The 21766-nt window shown below is 43.7% G+C and overlaps 1 protein-coding gene across 2 annotated transcripts in view; it reads left to right on the forward strand.

Annotated features, from left to right (window-relative positions):
• DOCK1 (dedicator of cytokinesis 1) overlaps nt 1–21766 on the forward strand; it is a 560513-nt gene that overhangs the window by 185411 nt on the left and 353336 nt on the right. For both annotated transcript variants that reach the window (XM_061403980.1, XM_061403979.1), the window contains exon 25: nt 1399–1505. In XM_061403980.1, the coding sequence (XP_061259964.1) occupies nt 1399–1505 (107 nt within the window). The remainder of the gene's footprint in view (nt 1–1398; nt 1506–21766) is intronic.

A 21766-nucleotide genomic window follows, 5' to 3' on the forward strand; every position in this document is an offset into this window, starting at 1 on the left:
AGCTGGTGCGTGTGCCTTGTGCCTGAAGACCACCGCCCCCCGCCTTCCCCAGGACCAGTGCCGTCTGCTCTTGGGCCCTTGACTCTTTCTGCCTGCGTGGGTTCCTCTTCAATGACTTTGAAAATCATGGATGTGTTTTTCCTTCTTTGGAAGGCTGAGTCATGTTGTGATGATACAGAAGAAATCACAGAGGAGAATAGCTTAGAGTTATAATGATTCCATGATGATCTGGATCCTTCCGGTTATCTTTTGTGCATGCACATGCACGCACACACACAAACACACACACACACCCACAAACACACACACACCCACATACACCTCCAAATGAATTCCGCATTACATTTTGTAGCTTACGATAGACTTCCTGCACTGAAGACATCTTGTTTTCCCACATCCCGAAGGAGACTTCTACACCATTACCATAATCTTGCGTCAGAACAGTTTCATCACCCCAGTAAGATTCCTCGTGCCCGTGAAGAGTCGCTGCCCACTTCCACTCCAGTGCTCGGCAATGCTAATCTTGCTGTCTGCATAGGTTTGCCTTTTCTGGGCATTTCATATAAATAAGTGAAGTGAAGTCATCAGTCGTGTCCGACTCTTTGCGACCCCGTGGACTGTAGCCTACCCGGCTCCTCAGTCCATGGGATTCTCCAGGCAAGAATACTGGAGTGGGTTGCCATTTCCTTCTCCAGGGGATCTTCCCAACCCAGGGATCGAACCCGGGTCTCCCACATCGCAGGCAGACGCTTTAACCTCTGAGCTACCAGGGAAGCCTTCATATAAATAAAGTCACACAATACATGGCCTTTTGTAGCAGGCTTCTTTCACTTAGTGTAATGTGTTCAAGGTCTGTGAATGTCAGAGATTCATTTTTTTAATGGGTGAAGTGCTTCTGCATTCATCAGTTGATGGACCTCTGGGTTTTTCTATTTTTCATGTGTAATGGGTAATGTTTCTTTGATTCATGCACAGGGCTCTGTGTGGAAATATATTTTCATTTCTTCTGTGTGTGCACCTAGAGGTGGAAGTGCTGGGTCTGATGGTAACTATGGTAACATGTTCAGGAACCGCCAGACAGAATTCCCAAGTGGCTGCACCGTGCTGCATTCCCAGCAGCATGGTATGAGGGTACCGGCTCCTTCACATCCTAGCCAACACTTGGTATTGGTGCTCTTTTGAATTATGGCCATTTTAGTGGGTGTGAAATGAAAAATAACATCATAAAGCATCATTCTTTTGGGTGAGATTTTGGTCCATATTAATGGGCCTCATTCAGCTTTCTGGTGGCATTCAGTGACCATTCAGTGAGCTCACGTCTCAGTACGGTCTTGTATTCTGTTGGGTCATTTTGTAGTATATCCTTCAACTCTCTCCCTTGGCTTTTTCCTTTTACAGCAAAATGTTTACTGATTTCATCCTAAATGTCCCCGTGGGTTTGCTGACCATTCAGAAGCTGTATTGCTTGATTGAAATAATTCACAGTGACCTCTTCACACAGCATGGTGAGTGAAACCCTGAGAATCACTAAATTGTCACATTAATCATTGTCTGAAGACCTTGACCCTTCTGAATTCTCTCTTTGTCAAAAGGAGTGGGGAAGTTGCCCCCAATTAAAACAGCTCCGTTACAAGAAAGGAAGATTTAGCCCTTGCCTAAATGGTAATTGACATCTACTGTAGGTAATAGATCATTGAGAAATGAAGGCCAATCCTCGTAGTTTGGAATTTAGGTGTATACCAAGGCCCTCGGATAATCAGCATACATTGTAGCCTCTAAGATGTGTGATTATCTATCCTGGGGAGGCAATCACTGACTTCCATTGAGATGATTGCAATGAAAAGTTTCAAATTTTCTTTCAACCTCGAAGTAATGGTTCTGTCTTAGCCTGAACTTAGCATTTTGTGACAGGGCTTCCTCAAACCCAACACAAAGGAGAAAGAATTTGAATGACTCCTCAACTCATTTACCCTGAGGACACTTTATATTTCCACATGTTATCTCCCTACCCTTTTCTATTAATCACTTTCTTTCTGTTTGGACAGATTGAATTAATATTTTACACTTGTCAAGAAGTTTTATTGAAAGCTTAAGACCTTTGCATAATCCCACGGTCTTCCTCATTTATTGGAGGGAGACGGGAAGACTGTTGAGTGACTTTCTGATGGAACAGCATACATTTTTTCTGCTTCATTTCTGTCCTGCTGTTTGGCTTTTCCTTTCATTTTCTTCTGTCCTCATGTGTGGTATTGTTCCAGAGATGGAGCAGCTCAGTTTCCTGTAGAGGACTCAGTGTGTCTGGTTAATCGTTTGTTCCATCTGGACCACTGGAACCTATGTTTTTAATCTTATTTCTTGATTTAACTTTATACAGTTCCCTGTAGTCTATACTTACAGCTAAGGCTTATGTTAAGAGGAAATGTTAAGACTTCATCTGAGTGGGAGTGTTTTTCTGGAGAAAGCACATGAAACCAAAAAGTGAGTGGCTTTCTGCAGCCCTTCAAAACATCGTTCTCTATTTGTCACTTGCATAAAAGAAAGTCAACTCTGCTACCATTGCTTGCGACTCAGAGCTCACACAGCTCCTTAAACCGGTAATCCGACTGTCCGTGTTTCAAGCTGTCCTTGGAGGGCTGGGTATTGAATTGCTTGTTCTTCAGGTGTTACTAAAGCTTGGGGACTCTTTGTGGCCCTTGGCGCGGGGCGTATGGTAGAGGTGATTTGTGAAGACGCGGCCTCAGTATTTCTTTCCATATAAACTAAACTTGATGCCACAGCAGGTAAAAATCCCCTGAAAATTTTATATCTGGATCTTATTAGACAGATTACTAATATCTCTTCTTCCAGCCATCCAACCCGAAGACACAAACACACACACACCTCTACCACTACTACCATCAACTTTTCTGAGTTAACGATTGTCAAAAAGTAACAATTATTAAGGATTAATTGTACTTGGCTTCCCTGGTGGCTCAGATGGTAAAGCGTCTGCCTGCAATGCGGGAGACCTGGGTTCGATCCCTGGGTCAAGAAAATTTCCTGGAGAAGGAAATGGCCTCCACTCCAGTACTCTTGCCTGGAAAATCCTGGTAGGCTCCTCTGTCCATGGGGTTGCAAAGAGTCGGACATGACTGAGTGACTTCACTTCTTTTCGTACTTGGCTTTTACTGAGTGTTTTTATAGGGAAGACCTTCTTGCAGACAAATGATGACTATTTCAAAATCTCTGTTGAACACTTTTGTCCCACATGCCAAATGAATGAGGTCCTTTTGAGTAACGACCTAAGGCGTAAACAGTTCAGTTAAACATACTAAAATAGATCTTCTTTTAAGAATGTATTTCAGGGAAGTGCTTTCTTCTGTGGAAACTTACACATGTTTTTTAGCTAGTAGATCGCGCGAAGGCAAACGTAGGATTTGCTTTTGAGGATTATGTCAGTCTGTGTGTTTGGCAGTTGCTCTCTTTACTGTTCTCAATTTCTGTTCTCATTCTTGTTTTATAAGTCTTTTTTTTTTTTTTTAAATCTTAGACTGCCTTAAGCCTTGTTTTAGAAACAAGGAGCATAAAAATAAATATTTAGCTTTGTTTGACAGGGAATTACCAGGATATATCATATTTTAGAATGATCAACTTAGTATCTTTCTAGATATTACAAAGGTTGGAATTGAATCTCAATAGCCAGATGTACCCGAGCTAGTCAATGAGATCGCAGGAAATAAATGAATCCAGAATTATTATGGGCAGTGATGAATGAGCCAAAAGTAGCCTGAAGCTTCATGTCTTGTACAAGAAGCTCCAGAACTGTCCCATTATTAGATGGTCTCTGAGCCATAACTGGCTCCCCAAATGTACTTCCAGACGCTCTCCGGCTGCCTGGAAGCATTTCAGAATGTGCTGTCTGATGTGAAAATGGGCCCGTGTATAGGCTGTGAGTTTTCACAATCTTTCTGGGTAAAGACAGCAAAGACAACCTTGATTTTTCTCACCTCAGGCTCCCTGCATCTTCGGAGTTACCAAGAGCCATCTTACCTCCTTGTCAGGAAAGATATAGCACTGGAAATCTTCCAGTTGGTCTGTTCTTACAATGTCATTACTTGTGCAAAATCTTCTGTGCCACATTTGGTATAAATATTTAAAGGCAAACCATTTTCTGATGAGAGATGATGGCTGTGAGTGTCTTCCCTTGTTCCGTTTCTTGTTAACTTGTAAAAAATGTAGTTGTCCATGTCCTCTTTCCTGATCCAAGTGGAATCACTCAAACTAGCTCCCTTTGTGTCTAGATCTTTAGAATGCGTTCTGGCCAGATTTGGCAGCGCAAGCTGCGGACTGCGCTGGATGGTCTGCGTTCTCGGGGGGTGTGGTTGGAGGGCTCCCTGTCTGGCTCCTCTGGCTCCCCTGTTGGGCTCCGGGGGTGAGTCTTTGCTCATCAGCATGCGTGTTGGTTCTCTCATAGCAGAGAATCTGTGGCTTTGCTCCAAAACGCTTCTTTCCATCTCCCTCCAATATCAAAGATATTCCAGTCTCACTTTGATGGGAATAGCAAGCTGATTTGGGTGCAGTGAGGCTGGCAGTGAATTCTGAGAGTGGCATTGCCCCTCTGCAGGAAAGCCTTCCCTTGCCAGGTGTGGGTCCCAGCTGGCCAAGGCTTACAGGGTGCAGGTTAGCTCAGCCTGCTCCTCTTCTGTCCCCTTCAAGGACCTGGAATCAGAGGATCCAGCTGAGTTTGTTAGGCTACAGCAGGAGAGGTGTCTTTTGGCAAAGACAGTTGTGTTTGGCCGGAACCAGTCTGGAGATTACGGGCACTGTCGCTGCCATCTGTTCACAGCTATACGAGTTGCAGTGCTCCTTCTGAGTCAGGTCCTCATAGCTCCTGTTACCTCCGTATCCTCTACCCTGATCCGAAGGAAACTGGAGTTCTTTACAGAGCTGTCCTTCCCACTGCTCCTTAACAGTTGCCATCCCTACAAGACTATACCTCCTTGGCAGAACGGAGGATGTATTCTGCATTGTAGATGCAAGCGTGGCTGTGGATTTGAGTTCTGGCGTCTGTATTCGGGAAACAGAGCTTGTAATGTAGAAATCTCCCCCCAGTATAAGAAGGCTATTCAGAAGCTGGAGCGTGGACCTGGCCATCCTGCGTGTGGGCTGTAGTAGATGGCTGGTGGCATCAGTGTCTCAGCCCCTCCGGAGGCCTCCGGAGAACTCAGAGCTCAGGGTTGGCTGTCGGCCACATCAGCCTTTTCTCTGTGTTCTGCCTGTCTCCCTTTGCTTTGTTTACAAAAGGAAATGAATGACTGGCGCTTGCATCATTTCTTCTATAAATGATTTTGTGTGTGTTAGTCACTCAGTCGTATCTGACTCTTTTGTGACCCCATCATCTGTAGCCCGCCAAGCGCCTCTGTCCATGGGATTCTCCAGACAAGAATACTGGAGTGACCTGCCATTCCCTTCTCCAGGGGATTTTCCCAACCCAGGGATCGAACCTGGGTCTCACACATTGCAGGCAGATTCTTTACTGCCCGAGCCACCAGGGTAGTGATTTTGCTTCCTCATTATTAAAGAACTACATGTTTCTGAGCTCCTTTCTGTAATGAGGGCAGGCAGCCTGTAAGAGGATTGCGAGCGTGTGTGGACTTTGTGATCAGATTGCCTGCATTCACATCCTGCCTCTGTGACCTGCTAACTCAGTGACCTCCGCTAAGTTACCCTCCAGGCTTCAGTTTCTCCAGCTGCCCTTTTCTTCTTGCCAAGATTACATTACCTGCAGATTGATACATGTGTGATACTGAGATCTGCACTCAGCATTTAATGCACGTTCAATAAATGTTAGGCCCGTGTCTTCATTTTTGTTGAAGATTTCATAGAAAAATAGCAGATGAGAACTTGTCCTCGTTGAGGAAGGTATTATCATGTCAAATACGTGATGAAAGAAAATTGGTGAAAGAAGATAGATTCAGATCAAATACTGAAAGGGATTAAATAGGGAGCTTCCCCCGAGAGGCGCTCAGATCACCGTGCAGAGCACACCCCAGACATGCTGCCCCATGGCCCCTCTTGCCACTCTCCACACTGTGTGCTCACTGTCCAGTTTTCCTTCTTGGCTTGTTTTTTGTGGCCCTTCCTTAAAATGAGAGGGCTTTGAGCATGGCCCTGTTATTTTTCTATTGCTGCTGCCTAGAACAAGGCCTTCAAGCCAGTTCAAATATGAACTGAGAACTTCCACATGTTCAAGCTGGGTTTAATAAAAACAGAGGAACCAAAGAGCAAATTGCCAACATTTGTTGGATCATAGAGAAAACAAGAGAATTCCAGAAAAACCTCTACTTCTGCATCATTGACTATGGGAAAGCCTTTGACTGTGTGGATCACAACAAACTGTGGAAATTTTTTAAAAAGATGGGAATACCAGACCACCTTAGCTGTCTCTTGAGTATGCAGGTCAAGAAGCAACAATTAGAAACAGACATGGAAAAACGGACTGGTTCAAAATTGGGAAAGGAGAATGTATATTGTCTGCTTATTTAAATTCTATGCAGAGTTCGTCATGCGAAATGCCAGGTTGGATGAATTGCTTCCCTGGTGGCTCAGCTGATAAGGAATCAGCTTGCAATGCAGGAGACCCCCATTAAATCCTTGGGTCAGGAAGATCCACTGGAGAAGGGATAGGCTATCCACTCTGGTATTCTTGAACTTCCCTGGTGGCTCAGCTGGTAAAGAGTCAGCCTGCAATGCAGGAGACCTGGGTTCGATCCTTGGGTCTGGAAGATCCCCTGGAGAAGGGAACGGCTACCCACTCCAGTATTCTGGCCTGGAGAATTCCATGGACTGTATAGTGCATGGGGTTGCAAAGAGTTGGACACGACTGAGTGACTTTCACATGAATCACAGGCTGGAATCAAGATTACTAAGAGAAATATCAACAACCTCAGACATGCAGATGACACCACCCTAATGGCAGAAAGTGAAGAGGAACTAAAGAGTCTCTTGATGAAGGTGAAAGAGGAAAGTGAAAAAGGTGGCTAGAAACTCAACATTGAAAAAACTAAGATCATGGTACCTGGTCCCATCACTTCATGGCAGATAGAAAGGCAGAAAGTGGAAGCATTGGCAGATTTTATTTCCTTGGGCTCCAAAATCACTGTGGATGGTAACTGCAGCCGTAAAATTAAAAGACCCTTGCTCCTTGGAAGGAATGCTATGACTAACCTAGACAGTGGATTAAAAAGCAAAGATAACACTTGCCAACAAAGCTATGTAAAGTCAAAGCTGTGGTTTTCCCAGTAGTCATGTGTAGATTTGAAAGTTAAACCATAAAGGATGCTGACAGCCAAAGAATTGTTGCTTTCTAATTGTGGTGCTGGAGATGACTCTTTAGAATCCCATGGACTGCAAGGATATCAAAGAAGTCAATACTAAAGGAAATCAATCCTGAATATTCACTGGAAGGACTAATGCTGAAGCTGAAGCTCCAGTGCTTTGACCATCTGATGAGAAGAGCTGACTCTTTGGAAAAGACCCTGATGAGGGGAAAGGTTTAAGGCAAAAGGAGAGGGTTGTGGTAGAGGATGAAATGGTTAGGTGGCATCATTGGCTCAGTGGACATGAATTTGAGCAAACTCTGGGAGACATTGCAGGACCGAGGTGCCTCGTGTGCCAGTCCATGGAGTTGCAAGGATTTGGTAGTGATTTGGTAGCAACAAAACAGGGCTTGGCTCATGATGCATATTTATTGAATGTTCACGTCCAGCACGTCTTTCCCTGGGGAGCATTGCAGAGAAGAAAGCATGACTCTTTACCAGCTGAGCCACCAGGAAAGTTCAAGAATACCAGAGTGGATAGCCTATCCCTTCTCCAGTGGATCTTCCTTACCCAGGGATCAAATGGGGGTCTCCTGCATTGCAGGCGGATTCCTTACCAGCTGAGCTACCAGGGATACAATTCATCCAACCTGGCATTTCACATGATGAACTCTGCATAGAATTTAAATAAGCAGGGTGACAATATACATACTCCTTTCCCAATTTTGAACCAGTCTGTTTTTCCATGTCTAACTGTTGCTTCTTGACCTGCATACTCAGGAGACAGCTAAGGTGGTCTGGTATTCCCATCTCTTTAAAAAATTTCCACAGTTTGTTGTGATCCACACAGTCAAAGGCTTTCCCGTAGTTGATGATGCAGAAGTAGAGGTTCACTTGCTCTAAGGGAGGGGAAGTCCTGTGTTTGCATGGGGGAAGGTGGCCTTCTCTCCCTGTCTAGGCTCTGAGTGGGTTGATCATGGAGTGGGGAGAACCTGTCTTTAAGGAGAAGGAACAGAAGGAGAGAAGGAAGATGGTGAGAGCCTTGAGATATGTAGGGTCATCTGTGAGCAGTTGTATAAAATTAAGGTCTTGGTCTTTTTGCTTTTGATTTTATTATTTCCCTGTTTTGTGGAAAGAAGACATTCAACAAGGGACAGTTCAAGATGGCTTTTGGTTAAAATTACAAAGAAACTTGAACAGACAGGAAAATGAGAAGAGTGTAATAACGAATGCCTATGTACCCCTCACTGGGCTTCAAATGCTAATAAGTCATAGTCCCGTTTTTTATCTCTGTACTTCTCCCCTAGATATTTTTATTTTTAAATATATTTTATTGAAATATAGTTGACTTACGGTGTTGTTCATTACTGCTGTACAGCCAAGTGATTCGGTTACACACACACACACACACACACACACACACACACACACTACATTTGTTGCTGTTCAGTCGCTCAGTCGTGTCTGACTCTGTGACCCACGGGCTGCAGCATGCCAGGGTCCTCTGCCCTTCACTGTCTTTTTCATGTTCTTTTCCATTATGGTTTATTCCTAGGATATTGCATATAGTTCCCTGTGCCATGCAGTAGGACTTTGTTGTTGATCCATTCTATGTCTAATAGCTTGCCTCTGCTCATCCCAAATTCATCCCAACTAATCCCAATCCATTCCTCCCCCCACCCTCCCCCAGATAGGTTGAAGCAAATCCTAGCCTTCACAGTGTTTCGGGAAGGTGGCTTTTCAAATGTGACCTTGTAGTCAGAGTAGATGGCATTGTTTCAGAAGAGGGACGAGGTGTGGAGGGGCTGGTCCCTATGCTGATGTTAGGAACCCACCTGGGCCGTTCCCACTCCTGGTCCCCGGCTAAGAGGAAGGGCTCGGGCTCTTTATCCTGCCCTCTCTGGACAGCCAGGGAATGGGCAGGAATGGCTCCAAGCATTGTCTAGAGATATGATCTGACTACTTGAAAGCTGGTTAAATAGATTATGTGCTTCACAAAAAGGTAACTCTTCCAAATAACCTGTGGCATGGAGTGAGCAGACTTTTAAATCAAGTTAAAGTAGAAGGAAAGGTCAAAGCGTCATCCTTTGTGTATTTGTAGCTTCGTTCCCATGTGATTACATAGTTGCTCACCTATCTGACAAAAGCTGTGAAGATTAAAGCTTCCATCCTATTATAGAAATGAAAGGTTGCAGTGTAATTAAATTAACATAAACACAAGGACACCATGGTTTGGGATTTATGCTGACAAAAATATTTCACATTAATGTTATAAAAACTGGAATAAAAGAAATCAAGTTGAGATAGCATTGACTTAAATTTGTCAAGCACATTGGGCATACTTGCAAACAGCTGAAGTGGGAGACATTCTGTTACCCACATGGGCTCCTTTCCGCTGTGCTTCTGCACCTGAGACCTGGGGAAAGCTCATTCCAGTAACACTGAATCTCCTTGCCTTTCAGGATCTAGTTTTTTTATATTCTCATATTGAAAGTGACAGAAGTAACTGACAGATTTTCTTTCAGTTCAGTTCAGTCCAGTTCAGTCGCTCAATCATGTCTGGCTCTTTGCGACCCCATGGACTGTAGCACGCCAGGCTTCCCTGTCCATCACCAACTCCTGGAGCTTGCTCAGACTCACATTCCTTGAGTCAGTGATGCCATCCAACCACCTCATCCTCTGTCGTCCCCTTCTCTTCCTACCTTCAGTCTTTCCCAGCATGAGAGTCTTTTCCAAAATGTCATTTCTTTACATCAGATGGCCAAAGTATTAGAGCTTCAGCTTCAGCATCAGTCCTTCCAATGAATATTCAGGACTGATTTCCTTTAGGATTGACTGGTTTCATCTCCTTGCAGTCCAAAGGACTCTCAAGAGCCTTCTTCAACAACACAGTTCAAAAGCATCCATTGTTTGGCACTCAGCTTTCTTTATGGTCCAGCTCTCACATTCATACATGACTACAGGAAAAACCATAGCTTTGACTAGACAGAAGTTTGTCAACAAAGTAATATCGCTGCTTTTAAATATACTGTCTAGGTTTGTCATAGCTTTTCTTCCAAGGGGCAAGTGTCTTTTAATTTCATGGCTGCAGTCACCATCTGCAGTGATTTTGGAGCCCAAGAAAGTAAAGTCTGTCAGTGTTTTCATTGTTCACCCATCTATTTGCCATGAAGTGATAGGACCAGATGCCATGATCTTATTTTTTTGAATATTGAGTTTTAAGCCAGTTTTTTCACTCTCCTCTTTCACTTTCATAAAGAGGCTCTTTAGTTCCTCTTTGCATTCTGCTGTAAGGGTGGTATTATCTGAATATCTGATGTTATTGATATTTCTCCCAACAACCTTGATTCTAGCTAATGCTTCATCCAGTCTGGCATTTCTCATGATATACTCTGCATGTAAGTTAAATAAGCAGGGTGACAGTGTACAGCCTTGACGTACTCCTTCCCCAATTTGGAATCAGTCTATTGTTCCGTGTCTGGTTCTAACTGTTGATACTTGACCTATATACATATTTCTCAGGAGGCAGGTAAGGTAGTCTGGTATTCCTATCTCTTTAAAAATTTTCCATAGTTTATTGTGGTCCATAGAGTCAAAGGCATGTAATCAATAAAGCAGAAGTGGATATTTTTCTGGAATTCTCTTGCTTTTACTATGATCCAGTGGATGCTGGCAATTTGATCTCTCTGCCTTTTCTAAATCCAGCTTGAATATCTGGAAGTTCTCGGTTCACGTACTGTTGAAGCCTTGCTTGGAGAATTTTGAGCATTAGTTTGCTATCATGTGAGATGAGTGCAATTGTGCAGTAGTTTGAACATTCTTTGGCATTGCCTTTCTTTGGGATTAGAATGGAAAGTGACCTTTTCCAGTCCTGTGGCCACTGCTGAGTTTTGCAAATTTATTGGCATATTGAGTGCAGCACTTTCACAGCATCATCTTTTAGGATTTGAGATTAGTCAGATGGAATTCCTTCACCTCCACTAGCTTTGTTCATAGTGATGCTTCCTAAGGCCCACTTGACTTCACATTCCAGGGTGTCTGGCATTAGGTGAGTGATCACACCATCATGGTTATCTGGATCATGAAGATCTTTTTTGTATAGTTCTTCTATGTATTCTTGCCACCTCTTCTTAATGTCTTCTGACTCTCTTAGGTCCATACCGTTTCTGTGCTTCATCGTGCTCTTTCAACTTTGCGTGAAATGTTCCCTTGGTATATCTAATTTTCTTGAAGAGATCTCTAGTCTTTTCCATTGTATTGTTTTCCTCTATCTCTTTGCATTGAGTCCTTAGAAAGCCTTTCTTATCTCTCCTGACATTCTTTGAAACTCTGCCTTCAGATGGGAATATCTTTCCTTTTCTCCTTTGCTTTTTGCTTCTCTTCATTTCTTAGCTATTTGTAAGGCCTGCTGAGACAACATGGCACACTGGAGAAGGGAACTGTAAACCACTTCAGTATTCTTGCCTTGAGAACCCCATGAACAGTATTTCCTTTAGAACTTACATATACTTACCTTGTGTCATAAGTTGATTTTGCAGGGTAGTATGGTTTGGAGAATAAAGATTTAGAGACTTAGTGGCAACACTGTCTCTTTCCCGTCTTAATAGTAGTTTGGTTTAGTACTCTTAGTGAATTACTTTGGTTTTACCTTACTATTCACTGGGACCCCTTTGCTTGTTTTTATTTTTTTCTGTGATGTTTGCCATCTAGCAGTGAGGAGGAATGGAAAATGTGTCACTCCCTCATTCTCTGGCCGTTTCTGTGGCTCTGTCCTTCAATATAACGAATAGGCTCCCTTTAGACAGTGTTCATCAGCCTCATCAAACCTCATTTGTCTTCCATTTTTGAACAATAAAGAGCTTCTTTAAAATGTAGGCCTAGAGAGCTTAAAAGTCATTTCCCTCATTCTTATTTTCAGGCGATTGAGTCCTTCAGTTATCAAGCAGAGGTGAGAACATAAGTTACAGCAACCCTTGAAAATCTGAGAGCAAAGACTCAGATGCCTAGTGGGACTCCTAGTAGGAATTATTGGTTCAGGCTTCTAGACTGTTTTCATCATCATTCCATCCAAAATAGAAAATTTATATCTCTAAAAAATTACCCTGTTAATCAGTTTGTTGTGCTTTAAATCGTAGAAAGGGAAACTGTGTGTTTAATACAGACCTGTAGAAAAATATACCTTCTTGATGCTTTGATCCACAAGCAAATCTCAAAAGAGATTTCTCTTCATTGAAAGGGATCTTAAAACCAGAAGCACTCTGTCGTAGCTTTGTTAACTTGACGGATGTTACACAGAAAGAAAAATTGGGGCTGGTAGTGTTGTCTGTGGCAGTTACTTAATGCACCACTTGTGTAGCTTTCTGGGAGACTTTAATTAGATAGTTGTGCTGAAGACTTCTAATGAACATTACCAGCTGTGAAACCCAAAGACTAATTTCTTAAATAATGATGGAATATAAATATAATTTTCTCCATTTAAATCATGCCCTGAGAAAATTTTAATCTTTATCTGTAACATAGTATACTTTTTTTCATCCCTAATTCAATATGTCACTCTATAGCTTTCATTGTATGTGTTTTGAAAACATCACTTGTTAAAACAGGGCAGCCTTTTAGAAGTGGTTTAATGAATCTGGGAGGGTGAACTCAATTTCAGTTTCTTAATTATATCCATTTAAATTCCATTATAATTTGTTGAGCACCTAGCATGTGCTCAGGACTGTTGGTGAGCGAATTTGAGTCCTCTGAGAGGCTTCAGAGCCATTTAAAAATATTTAATTGGAAAAGAGTAATTTTCTTAATTTACAGATAACCACCCAGGAGTTAACTGGCAAGTTGTACTTGGTAAGCAGCTTCTCAGGCAGGGAGCTGTCCACCACCGTGGTGCTGATTAAGGACTTTCCTTGTTACAAATCCATTACCTACTCTTAAGCTGATTCACATCCACTGTACGAGTAATGCATTCTGAACACTGAATTCACTTCAGATGCCATATGGAACAAGATAAAATACAAGTATGTGAATGAATAAGCACATACATAAATGAAACATAAGCCGTGTAGCGTGTTGTGCTCTTGTGCTTATGGAGTTTTCCTAGCCTTGTCTCTTTCTGTGTGATTAAATTGGTGGCATCAAGTTCCTCAGGGTGTAGTTGGTCTAACCTTTATTGATGGTCTATTGGTTCTCTGTTCTGTGCTCCCCTCTGAGTGAACTTCTGTCCCTGTTGCTTGATATTACTGGCACAAGGAGCAGTCTTAAAAGAGGCCGGCTTGATTGTCCCTTATCGAGTCATGCTCACACTGGTGCTAGGACTCTGAGTCTTCCCAGTTCATGGTCCCTCGTGTTGCCTACAGAAACTTGCCTGGGACAGTTGGAGGGTCCTCAGCTCAGCCTGCTGTCTCCTGGGTTCTCTTTTGAGATGCTATTTTTTTCTTGTTGTTGCATAAACTCCTCCCTGAGGGCTAGTCCTTCCCTCAAGCTGGATGGGACAGACCGTAAGGTTTGGACATTGTTTTTTAACCATATAGCTCATCACTGGGACAACTAGAAGAAGAGTGTGTGCTGGGCTGCACAGGCCAAGACCTGTGTTCTTGGTTCCTTCACACACTTGGGTAAATGCACACAACTCCCCAGCCCCATTTTTCTGTGTTTGTTTCCTCATCTTCCACACAGTACAGTTCTGCCCAAGGACTGGCAAGCCTATAGCATTCCTCTAAAAGGTCCTGAGATACCTCCTTGATGCATTTCTATCCAGAGAACAAATTCCTGGTCTGACCAGTACTTTGCACACTGTCTTCCCTGGCATTTTGCTTGAGTCTTACTAATATTTTCATCTGCCTTTTTTTTTTTTTTTTGGATCTGCTTTTAAATGGGATTCATTTGAGATTTTTCTCCAGTTATTCTTCTTTCATTTGACAAGGTATTTATTATTATAATCTGAATTTGCTGAAGAATTGATGCTTTTAAATTACGGTTCTGGAGAAGACTCTTGAAAGTCTCCTGGACTTCAAGGAGATCAAACCAGTCAATCATAAATGAAATCACCTCTGAGTATTCATTGGAAGGATTGTTGCTGAAGCTCTAATACGTTGCCTACCTGGTGTGAAGAGCTGACTCATTGGAAAAGATCCTGATGCTGGGGAAGATTTAAGGCAGAAGGAGAAGGGAGCAGCAGAGGATAAGATAGTTCTATAGTATCACCAACTCAATGGACATGAACTTGGGCAGCTCCGGGAGATGTTGGAAGACAGGGAAACTTAGTGTGCTGCAGTCCATGGGATTGCAAAGAGTCAGGCATGACTTAGTGACTGACAACAACAACATAATATTAATGAACAGTTACTCTTTACAATTATACTTCTCCAAACTGTGGGATACAAAATATCTGCTACACCTCTCCCTTCTTTAAAAGATGACACATTTTTTACTAGGCCCTTTGGCTTCGGCCAGAAGACATATCTTTGACCAACTTCTTTTTCTCTTGTTCTACAATCTGTATCTTGCCCCATTCCCTTCCAGTTTTCAAGATGCTTTTAATTGCTCTGTCACTCTCTCAGTTAAAGTTTTGTGACATTGGGTCCCTCAGAGCTGACAGGCAGATTATCTTATTTCCGATCATTGCAGCACTCGGCCAAGTGGTGCTGAGAATCCTCTGACCAGAATACTTACAAAGGGACTGCCTGTTGGTAGGAATAGAAACAGAGCAGGGCAGTTGTATTTACTCCATTTCATGACCAAGATCTAAAGTTCAGAAAGGGAAACTGGTATGCTTAGGGTTACTTGATGCGAATTTACCCTGCTGGGACTGCTAATGATCACAGTTTAGTTAAAGCGAATTAAAATGGTTCTTGGAAAAATTTAATCTGCGTTCGACATGTAAAGTTACCTGAATCACACATGTTTACACACGTTTACATACATAGTCATCTGGCTTCGGGATCAGACATCTCATTCTAGTTCAGCTGCTGCCTGGTCCCTACACTGGCTGCTTGTCCCCACGTCTGTACAGCTGGGACATGAATAGATGGCTCCTGTGATCCCTTGCGTTGCTGGCTCTGTGTTCCGCATTTCTGGCACTGGAAGATTTGTATAGCGGGAGAGAGTTATTTGAACAAATTGAATCATGTGGGCACAGAGTTCTCAGATTGTTGAAAAATCGGATGATTGTCTGAAAAAGATGGATAGCAAAGCATCCCCCATTTATATGACTCTTGCTGTTTAATTCTCATTAAAAGTATTCGTCTGGATCTTAGTTCTGTGTAACAGGCTCAAGGTTATTAAACGCACTTTATGGATCATTTGTTTAATGTGACCAAACTAAAAATTAAGAAGCACATTATTCAGTGTTCATAAAATGAATGTTTTAAACAGACAGATTCATTCTCGTATTTGCATCCTGCTTTGATGTAGAGCTGTAATGGAGTTATAGACGGATATTCTCCTTGGACATTTATAAGCTGATGATGCCTGTTGAATACCTTTTATAAAGATTAATATTTTTTGCTCTGTGCCCATTACCAGAGCATTAATCATCATGGCTTGAGCCTGCACAGCTGAGAATGAGCAGATGTCACGTTATTGCTGTCTGTAATCAAAGTGGATCGCACTGGGGAAATGGGTGTGGAAGGCTGGCTGGTGTGTTGCAGGGCTCTGATCCCCATGGCTGGTTTGCGAGGGGTCTGAGCCCAGGGCCGCCTGTGCCTTCCTGGTCGTCTGGGTGGGGCGGTCAGCCTTCACTCTGTGAGTGGCAGAGAGAAGCCAGGACAACTGAGCTGCCGGGCTTTGGCTCGCTTGTAGGTCAGCTCTGTGCCTTGACACAGACTAACAGGCATTGATGAGGCCTGCAGTCACATCTGTGACTGAAGACCATCCACCAGGAGAAAGCTGTGGCCTTGACTCTCCTTCCAGAGATGAACACTAGTTCATTAAAATGAGAAATCGCACAGGAGGCCTCCAACATCTGCTTCCTAGCACACTCCCAGACTGCGCTGTCCAACAGAGATAGAATGCCAGCTACACACACAATTTATAATTTTATACAGTCCACAGTAAAAAAAAAAAAAGTGCAAGACAGTTGGTGAAATTAATTTTAATAATATATTTCATCTGAAATATGTCAACACGACCTTGATCTAAATATTACAAATGGCATGTTTCACACTCTTTTTTTGTTTTTTTTTTTTTTTCTATAGGAACTCTCTAAAATCCAGTGTGGTTTTCCCATGTATATCATATCTCAGTTTGGATGCTGAATTTTCATCACAGACTCTCGATCTGTATTTTTCACATTTAATAAAATTCACCACAGGAAAGGAGATTCATATATACATGCTATTCCGTCGTTCCAAATAGTTGTTTGCAAGAACTGAATCAGGTGTCCATTTTTTACATTTAAGTTAAAAAGTTAAATGTAAAAAATTACATGAAAGTAACTAAAGTTGAAAATTCTACTCATCAGTGGAACAGGCTGTATTCAAGGGCTCACTGGCTACCCTATTGACTAAGAAACTCTAAGGCAGGAGTTTTTGCTGTGTACTTTGTTGGAAAAGCTGACTTTGCAGAATAATATTATTTCCGTTACAGTTTTTGACAGCTGCGCTTGACTGAGTGCTGACTACTTGCCAGATACACACATTATATCATTTGATTCTCACAGTAAGCCTGAAGGGTTAATAGTAGCATGCCCGTTTGCAGAGAAGGACAATTAAGCCTTCAAGAGTTGAAGTAACTTGCCCAAGATTCAAGGCAAAGAGTGAGACAGGTAGATATTATTATTTTCTTATGTGCATGGGGAAACAGAACTTTAATCAGACCAAAAGGCTTTTCCAAAATCAATTAGACTGTTAGTCCCAAACTCCCAATTTATCCCTCCCCTCTTCCTTCCCTTTGTCAACTATAAATTTGTTTTCTATGATTAACAGAAGCACACTTTAATATATAAAATAGACAAACAGCAGGAGCCTACTGTATAACACAAGGAACTATAGTCAATATCTTGTAATAACCTATAATGGAAAAGAATCTGAAAACATTTATAGATATATGTATACTGAATCACTCTGCTGTACACCTGAAACTAACACATTGTTGTAAACCAACTCTTGTTCAGTTCAGTAGCTCAGTTGTGTCCAACTCTTTGTGATCCCATGGGCTGCAGCACACCAGGCTTCCCTGTCCATTACCAACTCCCGGAGCTTGCTCAAACTCACGTCCATTGAGTCAGTGATGCTGTGCAACCATCTCATCCTGTGTTGTCCCCTTCTCCTCCTGCCTTCAATGCTTTCCAGCATCAGGGTCTTTTCTAAGGAGTCAGTTCTTTGCATCAGGTGGCCAAAGTATTAGAGCTTCAGCATCAGTCCTTCTAATGAATATTCAGGGTTGATTTCCTTTAGGATTGACTGGTTTGATCTCCTTGTAGTCCAACAGATTCTCAAGAATTTTCTCCAACACCACAGTTCAAAATCATCAGTTCTTCAGTGCTCAGCTTTCTTTCAGAGAAGGCGATGGCACCCCACTCCAGCACTCGTGCCTGGAAAATCCCATAGACGAAGGAGCCTGGAGGGCTGCAGTCCATGGGGTCGCGAAGAGTCGGACACGACTGAGCGACTTCCCTTTCACTTTTCACTTTCATGCATTGGAGAAGGAAATGGCAACCCACTCCAGTGTTCTTGCCTGGAGAATCCCAGGGATGGTGGAGTCTGGTGGGCTGCCGTCTGTGGGGTCACACAGAGTTGGACACGACTGAAGCGACTTAGCAGCTTTCTTTATGGTCCAACTCTGACATCCATACATGACGACTGGAAAAACCATAGCTTTGACTAAACAGACCTTTGTTGGAAAAGTAGTGTCTCTGCTTTTTAATATACTGTCTAGATTTGTCATAGCTTTTCTTCAAAGGAGCAAGCGTCTTTTGATTTCATGTTTGCAGTCACCATCTGCAGTGATTTTGGAGCCCAAGAAAATAAAATCTGTCACTGTTTCCATTATTTCTCCATTTATTTGCCATGAATTGATGGGACCAGATGCCATGATCTTAGTTTTTTGAATGTTGAGTTTTAAGCCAGCTTTTTCACTCTCCTCTTTCACCTTCATCAAGAGGCTCTTTAGTTCGTCTTTGCTTTCTGTCAGAATGCTGGTGTCATCTGCATATCTGAAGTTATTGATATTTCTCCTGGCAATCTTGATTCCAGCTTGTGGCTCATCCAGCCTGGCATTTCACATGATGTATCTGCTTATACGTTAAATAAATAAACTGGTAATGGAAGTAAAGTCCGATGCTGTAAAGAACAATATTGTATAGGAACCTGTAATATTAGGTCCATGAATCAAGGTAAATTGGAAGTGGTCCAACAGGAAGTAGCAAGAGTGAGCATTGACACTTTAGGAATCAGTGAACTAAAATGAACTTGAATGGGCGAATTTAATTCAGATGACCATTATATCTACTACTGTGAGCAAGAATTCCTTAGAAGAAATGGAGTAGCCATCATAGTCAACAAAAGAGTCCAAAATGCAGTACTTGGGTCAATCTCAAAAATGACAGAATGATCTCTGTTCGTTTCCAAGGCAAGCCATTTGGTATCACAGTAATCCAAGTCTATGCCCAACCAGTAATGCCGAAGAAGCTGAAGTTGAACAGTTCTACGAAAACCTACAAGACCTCCTAGAACTAACACCAAAAAAAGATGTCCTTTTCATCATAGGGGACTTGACTCTACTTTAGTGAAAAAGCAAACAAACAAAATCAAATAGACTGACCCAGGTTCCTAGGCTTCAGTCACGTGTTGGTCACAGCTTTTCTCCATGTGTTGATCTGTGGGTAGTTGGTTTAAAATGTGTTTTCTTGATTTCAGTATTTGGTTGGTTGGTTTTTTTTCTTTTTTTCCTTTGAGTGGGGAGATTGTCAGCTTCCTCAGACTTCCATTCTGAACCAAGTAGGACTATATCTTGCTGTAGAAATGGTGTTCTGTTCATGGAGAAGGTTACTGGAGTCACCGATTTGAGACACGCAGAATATGACAGGGTATTCCTCTTCCTTGACTGCCAGATATATGTCTGATGCTTTAAAACAGCTCATTGCAGGTGTGAGTGTATGGGTGGGTATGTGTGTGCGTGTGTGAGTGGGTGGGTGGGTGCATGAGTGGTTGTGTGGGGGGTACCTTCCTCTATGCTCCTAATGTTTTGTTTTGACTTAGAAAAACTTTCAGGATCTTTAGTGTTATTGCAAACTTGGTCCCACCACTTCTTGAGAAAGCTGAAGGGAGCATAAATGCAGAGTCAGTGGTGTCCTTTGTAAAATAAGGTTCATTTTGCTTTGGGTGGGGAGGGCTGCTGGGTGGCTGGGCAGCACCAGGAGGCAGACCTGCTTCTCACTGCAGACCCTCTCCTGCGGTCCTCTGCACCTGTAGGTACAGAGAACCCAGACTAACACTCCTGTGTGCATGCACACACACACACACATGCACACACAGACAAATGCAGACACATATACACACACACACATGCGGACACACAGACACATATACACACATACACACATGCACACAGACACATATACACACACGCACACACACAGTACCCATATACACACACACGCACACGCATGCACACATACGCACACGCACGCACATACACGTACACACAGACACATATACACACATACATGTGTGCACACACACACAGAGACACACGCACACACACACAATACACATACGCACACACATGCACACATACACACACGCACGCACACTTGCACACACACACATGTGCACGCACACACATGTGCAAGTGCATGTGCACTTGAGCCCGAGCACTGCTGTGGGGATCGGCTTGGACACTGTTCAGTACAACTGAGTCCCCAGAGGCAGGTGGGAGCTTGCAGTGACGGCTTTGCCCCGACGTCTTCTGAGGACGGGACAGAGTGGCCCTTGGCTGCACGTCCTTGCTCCCACCTCAAACAAGCAGAGCACGGGGTTCACCCATGCTTAAGATGGTGGACCGGAGTCCTGTGTGGCTGTCTTGTTGGGAAGAGAGCACTTCTCCCCCTGAGCACATGCATGCCTGTTCACACATGCCCACACATGTGCAGGAAGTTACAGGCACACACACACACACACACACACACAAACATACACTTCCACTCTCAGATCTTAGGGCATGTGCGGGGCCCCTCCCCTGGCTGAGAGCCAGACCTCTCCTCTAACAGAGACTGTTCCAGAGGGACAAGCAGCTCCCAGAGCCAGTCTTAGACCCCAGCAGTCTGAGGCCTGGCACCAGAAGCCCACCTGTCCCCAGGTCTGTCGGGGGCCAGGGCTGGGGCCTGCCAGTCACGGGTCACCAGGAAGGTGGATCAGTTGAGCTTGGGCTGCTTCCAGCTGTGGTCCTCGCAGCCACTGCAGGACCTGGGACGTTGCTCTTCTTCGTGGGGAGGCCTGGGTCATGCTTTTGAAGGTGTGGCTGCCCTGTGACCCTCTGTCCTTGGAGACTTCAGGAGATGCCTGGTGTGGTCCGTGCGCCTGTACGGAAGCCCCGGGCACATGGCCGCTCCCTCCCGGTGAGCTGGTCCTGTATGGGCGTGTGGTCAGGGGCCAGTGGTGGTCCTGTGGACAGGAGTGCTGGACCCTCCCAAAGTCCTTCTCGTGTGGTCTTGTTCCATCCTCTCGGTGACGTAGGCTTATCCCCATGGCCCCCTTTATCTTGACCAGCCAGAGGTGGGTGGCAGTGATAAGGTTAGAACCACAGTTATCCTGTGGATGTTGAAAACATCCTGTGTGTATTCCATAGTATCTCTCGATACTATGGACCCATGAAGGGTTATAGCAAATGGATTTTTATGTTCTCAGAAACAGGATGAAAGTCTTTAAACATGACAAAATGGCAGCAAAGTGTCCAAAATTTGGTCCTTTTTCCTCAAAAGAGGCTGGGTAATCAATGACAAAGCTATCACAGAGCTCTGGGCTGGGTGGCAGGTGGGCATTCGCACCGGGAACCAGGAATGGTTGACGGCATCTCTCCCAGCAGAAGATGGACAGGGCGGCCATCCCTTCCCTCACCCTGGAGTGATTCTAACAGATGACACCAACACACTTGATTATTTGCAGAACGGTGAAGTCCAGCCCTGTCTGTCCGGCATGACACATACCTGGGGCCTTATGGCATGGACTGCGGCCAGGGCCTCTGGGTTGCCAGATCCCAAGGAGCCATTTCAGCCGTCTCTGAGTCTCGAGCTGTGTTCCTCTGATTTTCTAGGATCATTTGTGGACACAGCCCTGCTGCCCCGTTGGCCTGGCAAGTCCAAGTGGCCCGCTGCTGCTGTGGGCTCCCTCCCAAGCTTGGCTTTGCTCAGCCTCTGAGGTCCTGCTTTCCTTGGTCCTGTGGTCAGCACCTGCCTCTGCCTGCTCAGCTTCTCGTGGCTCTTCCTTCCCCACCTACTTGGAAATTAGACTTACCTCCAGAGCGGTGGTGGCAGT

The sequence above is a fragment of the Bos javanicus genome, chromosome 26 (assembly GCF_032452875.1).
Source record: "Bos javanicus breed banteng chromosome 26, ARS-OSU_banteng_1.0, whole genome shotgun sequence".
Taxonomy (NCBI): domain Eukaryota; kingdom Metazoa; phylum Chordata; class Mammalia; order Artiodactyla; family Bovidae; genus Bos; species Bos javanicus.